We start from the raw sequence: 5,421 nt of genomic DNA on the forward strand, positions 1-5,421 counted from the left end.
TAAAATACCCTGGTTTTATCTATATTACTTTAGCAATTACTTGAAGTTGTAGGCGCAAGTATATACTATTATAAACGGCTATATAGTCTAACAAATATATAATGTTATTTATAAAAATGTGATAATCACAATTTATAGTCTACCAAGATATAGTCTACCTACAAAGTTTCTGACAAACAATATATAGCAATATCAAGCGTGAATTGTCATACTTGACAGTTTGATATTTATTACCTCATATCTTTCAATGCCACTTTGATCGATTTCTTTTAATAATCAATTGTTCTTACATGTAGTAATGTTTTTTTTTAATTTTTTAGAAATTTTAGAAAAGTTCGGTGTTCATAGGATCTTGGACTACACATAATTTAGTGCAAGGGCTGATTAAAGCACATCGTTACAATTAACTTACGGTAATAACAACTATAAAATAATAACAATTTTAATATCTTGTATATTGAAGATAAATTTCTATAATCCATTGATTATCTATTAACTTGACGGACAAAATAATTTTGATCAGCTCTTCTATATATTTAATCAGTGCCTTTTTATTCAAATAAATGAATTTTTTGTTATGGTGAAATTTTCTAAGAATTAATTGTACAAATCAATGAACAGATAATTACTTTTTTATATTATCAAGTTAAAGGGTTAAAGGTAGATTATTAAGAACTTAGTGGACATGAAAATCAAGTGGAGAGTAACATTATTATTTAAGTAATCTGTTTCACATCGCTGGTTAGCTTTCAGAGGTAATATTCAAACTAATTCCGTGGAATTTGTTAAATTGGCCTATCTATAATTTTAAAGATAATTTCATTGGCTTCTAATTTGGCATACCGCGTTTGTATGTTTTTCCGTTGTGTGTTATGCCACTAGTTTACGCATATTGTTCATTGAATTAGTTTGTTTATAAGATTTCTCTCGGGACATGCAGAGCAGCAAACATATTTTAATGGTGGTGGGATGGACAAATTTGTATTAACCCAAATTCGTATTCAATGGTGGTATTTAGTCTACGTGAGCTTATATCTTTACAGCAAGCTCTCGACATCGTTAAACATTCTAAAGTGGGCTACATGCTTGGCGGCGAAAAACGCAAGTGTGCTAAAAATCGCCGTGGTTCCATAGAATCGCTTGAGATGTCGTATGATGGTGATCAGGTAGGTGAAGGATGATGCTTGGGTGCAAGGGTTTCTGTAGCCGAAGGAACAGCTGGAAATTCAACAACTTTTGCGTTAAGTTGAATCTTCACTTCTTCGAAATCTAATCCTATTAATTGCTATTCGCTTAATCGATTTGTTATGGTACCGAAGGATATGTGATGACTTTTACGATAATGATAATAGTACCATAACGAATTGAGTTATGCTGTGTTGCTTTTTATGGTTTTTGTTAATAGAACTTGACACAACATATTTCACATAACTTAGACATTATTATCAACTCCATTTACTCCGTTACTTAATTCCTGTATGGTTCCAAATATCTCTTTATTAACTAATTATAAATTAACTTACTAATAATTAGGTCGAACTCAGTTCCACTGGGTAAAATAGCAATCTTATAATAATAATTACGGTAGTACTTTCCATACCTTTATTAGTTATATTTTATTATTTAAAGGTGTGATTTTGCCCAGTTAGATAGACAATTACAGCCTATTCCGGTAAAAAGGTATCTTTGGTACGTTGATCCATAAATAGTAGTAAATTATCCTTTTTACTGGATAGACTATTATTAGTTTTTCCTTAAGTTTAATTAAATGTTATAAGAACGTAGTAAAAGCAATATTCACGTCTTTTTACTTACCGATCGCATACAACCACTGGTTCGTTGGCCACTGTCGTGATTGCTAAAAATTGAAAAGACGTGGATAGGTAAAGATGAAGCAGGTCTCCTTTACACCACTCCCTTTTTATTTTTTGACAGAATAATCCAGCCAGAACCCCAGACACAGAGAAGAGCGGCCTGAAAACAAAGTTGTTTAACGCCTTGGGAATAAATTCGCAAGTTAACAAGCAAAGTTCGTAGAGGCGCCGTCGTTTTATCTTAACAGACAAACAACAAACGAGAAAACATAAAAAAATTACGTATTTACTTGACTTAGTTTAATTCTGCAAATAACAATACGAAATACTTTTTCTATACAGTCGTTTTACGCGATGTAACACATATCTTCGGATGAAACATAACAAGTTAAATTTAATTTTAATTAAATTTACTTAGATAACTGATTATGTCCTTTTCAAACGAAAATCTTGTCAATTACGTACAGTTAACGCTTTTTTTTTCAAATGTTGTGGTACAATCAACAAAACTGACTTCTACGCATAATGCTGGTGATTTGATGTGATAAAAATATTAGAGAAACGAATACAGCTTTTGCCTATTGCATTTTGGCAATATATCACAAGCTGACTCCCCGACTTCCCAGGTACTTTTTGGCCGTTATCGTGTCGCTGGAAAAGTTTAATTTTTCTTATTAACATTCCATCTATTGAACGATATAACTCTTCCCTATAAATTATATGTGGAACTCGTGAATATTTTATGATGTATTATTTTTATTTTATTTACATAGCTTACGTGTACTAAACTGAACGAAGATTAACTCAACCCTATTGGATTTAATAGGAAATTTAAGAAAGTGGTACAGAAAAAGGGCATTAACTGTATTATCCAACTTTCAGTGATGCTAGTTTACTTTTACTGTATGTGTTTTTTTATATAATAAAATATTAAATTATAAATCTAATCTGATAGTTAACTTATTCGCTTTTTAGTAGGTGGCTTAAAAATAATAAATCATAAAATTTCATAGTTTTTTTAATAATATTTGCGCGAAGAGTGATAGAATATATATTGCTAAAAAGTTTTTTTAAAAGGAATTTAACTCTAATAATATTTTTTTTAATAGACGCAAATTTATCAAATATAAATATTTCGAGGAGGTAATCTGATCAACTCTAGCTCTGGCCACAGGAGATATCGATTGTATTACCTCTTCCATTATTTTAACTTAACATTACTGTAGATAGTATTAATTTTAGAGAAGAAAAGATAATTTTATGTGGTATTATTTATTTTATATAATTTCAACTACTGTATAATTAGTTAGTAATTAACAGAAACACGCTTAATTATATTGGACACGCCTTTGTGTTTTGTAATCACTATTTTAAAATTATAAAACGCTTCGAAAAATATCTCTTGTCTTCCCTCGTTTACAAATTGTTTTTTTTTTTTAATTATATATATCTACATTTTTTAGTTTTAAGTGCAATTTTGCTTCATTGACCAATTTTCCCCCAACCAATTTTTTTATTGTACATTTTAAAGTGTGTTGTATACTATCGTTTGTCCAATTTGTTTATGTATATTAAAAGAAACAATAAAACAGATTTTATTCAGTTGATTTGTTTTCATCCTTCACTATTGCATGAACCGTTGTTGTACCCGCCTTTGTTGCCGAAGTTCCGAAAATTTATGGAGTTGATTATAATGTGTTGATTTGCACAGTAATCCCAACACATGTTATTGTTATTATCTTTATTTTGCTGTAATTATACTGGCTCGCCTCTCTGTAACATATATTTGCGACGACGATCTTGCGGATCGTTTTGTTTTAGTTTAGCTGGCAGTATCACCGTTGATGGTTAGTCACAACAGTTCACATTCTAATCTTTGTTTTTTCAGATGAAAACTTCTATGAAGCGATTTCCATAAAATAGCGATACTAGTGTTTTTAGCCATAATCCTTTATAAGTTTGGTTCAGACCAAATCCATAACTTTTCGGCGATGGCAAAAGAAACAAAAATCATGAAGCACATTATCAAAAGCAAAGATTGCCAAAAACCCGATTAAATGCTACTCTCCAACCAAAAAAAAACACCAACAGTATATCATTGCTGAAATTTAATTCTTGGTTTTCTTTTTCCCAGTCGATGATATTGATTGTCTGAGAAGGAAAACTGAAACGATTCGTTCGTGGTAGATCGAGGAACAGTAATTTGGCCCGAATTATTTTATCGTTTTCCTTGTCCGACGATTGATTTTAAAATTATAGATAGCATCAACAAATACCCTCTGAATCTTTTAAGGTACGAATAAGAGATCTAAAATTACTAAAGCACCAATAAATAGAATTACAATTGTTTAGATATCTTATATGTATCTGGTATTAGATCGTCCATTTATCATTGAAAGGGCCCAACCCAAATTTCAATTGAACTCATAACTCATCCATTTGGCTCGTGTTCTTTTTTTAATTTATAATCGCAACTCTGTTTTTTCAGAATATCTGCCGCAAAGAAAAATAGTACCGTCGAAAGTAATTTTTTCTACGACTGTTATTATTATTTGTTCCTAAGTTTTTAAGTATGGCAATGATAAGATGGAATATTAATTATATGCTTGTTTAATGAATGTAAGTGCAATATTCTAATTATAATAATTTCATGTTAAATAAGCAAAAAAAATGTTACTCAGACATCAGTAGAATTATCAATTTTTCACGTGTTTCAATATTATTCTCTGGACTATATCGATAACGTTGCTGTAGAACCAGCACTGCAGTATTTTAAACAAGTAAACTTATTCCATTAAAAGATCTGTGCTTGATATCACCAAGATTAGAATAATATATGCATTTATTCACTCTCTCGCAAATAATTTAATTGACCATTTTTTATATTGTTTTTATTTATTAACCAACATTTACGTATAAAGGCAATTCAAATTATAAGCTATGAAACAATTAAAGAAGTACTTATGAAGGATGAAAAATATTCACATTCAAAAATTATTGATAATTCTACAGTAGATTTTAAAATGTAGTGTAGGTTACAATACGAAATTATATATTTTTGGTGAACATTTTAAGTTATACCAATATAATGCTTATGACAATGTTCCCGCGCTTCTTGACAGAATTCAAAGTTCAATAAATAACATTTTTAAATATAAGCACCTATTACTTTCCCCCAACATTCACCCATCATTTTCTACATAATAATATCGAAGGACATAGTGCATAATTCACATTTTGCAACATTATATATATATATATATATATATATATAAATATAAATACTAACCGTTGAACTTATAATTGAAGGTGTCGGGAGAGTTTCCAAATTATGTATGAAGTCTATATTTCAGACTCTAGGTAAATTATTTTAAGAATAACAGATTTTTTAGAAATTCAATCAGATATAAGTTTACACATAAAAATTAACTAAACTTAGCAAACTTAATTATATTAATTTTTATAAAATTGATAATTTATTCAAATTAAGTAATTCTGACCTATTTTAATTATTCATAAATAAATTAAGACAGTTAGAGACAGTGCAAACAAACCGGCAACATTGCGGACCCTTCAATTATAAAAATATATAGATAATATATTGACA

General features: G+C 29.4%; 1 protein-coding gene across 25 annotated transcripts in view; it reads left to right on the forward strand.

Moving 5' to 3' along the window:
• The window catches only part of Klc (Kinesin light chain), a 43,418-nt gene extending 38,446 nt beyond the window's left edge, over nt 1–4,972 (forward strand). For 10 of the 25 annotated variants that reach the window (XM_076417216.1, XM_076417219.1, XM_076417221.1 and 7 more), the window contains 2 exons: nt 1,044–1,166; nt 1,936–3,416. In XM_076417216.1, the coding sequence (XP_076273331.1) occupies nt 1,044–1,166; nt 1,936–2,037 (225 nt within the window). In that variant the 3' untranslated portion in view covers nt 2,038–3,416. Of the gene's footprint in view, nt 1–320; nt 345–1,043; nt 1,167–1,935; nt 3,417–3,702; nt 3,905–4,302 lie in introns of those variants that run through there. The other 15 variants (XM_076417231.1, XM_076417232.1, XM_076417229.1 and 12 more) reach the window with 8 other exon arrangements.
• Nucleotides 4,973–5,421: the final 449 nt, after the last annotated feature.

The sequence above is a fragment of the Rhynchophorus ferrugineus genome, unplaced genomic scaffold (assembly GCF_030347505.1).
Source record: "Rhynchophorus ferrugineus isolate W39M unplaced genomic scaffold, kcgeb_rfMv2 rfM11, whole genome shotgun sequence".
In the NCBI taxonomy this organism is placed as follows: Eukaryota; Metazoa; Arthropoda; class Insecta; order Coleoptera; family Curculionidae; genus Rhynchophorus; species Rhynchophorus ferrugineus.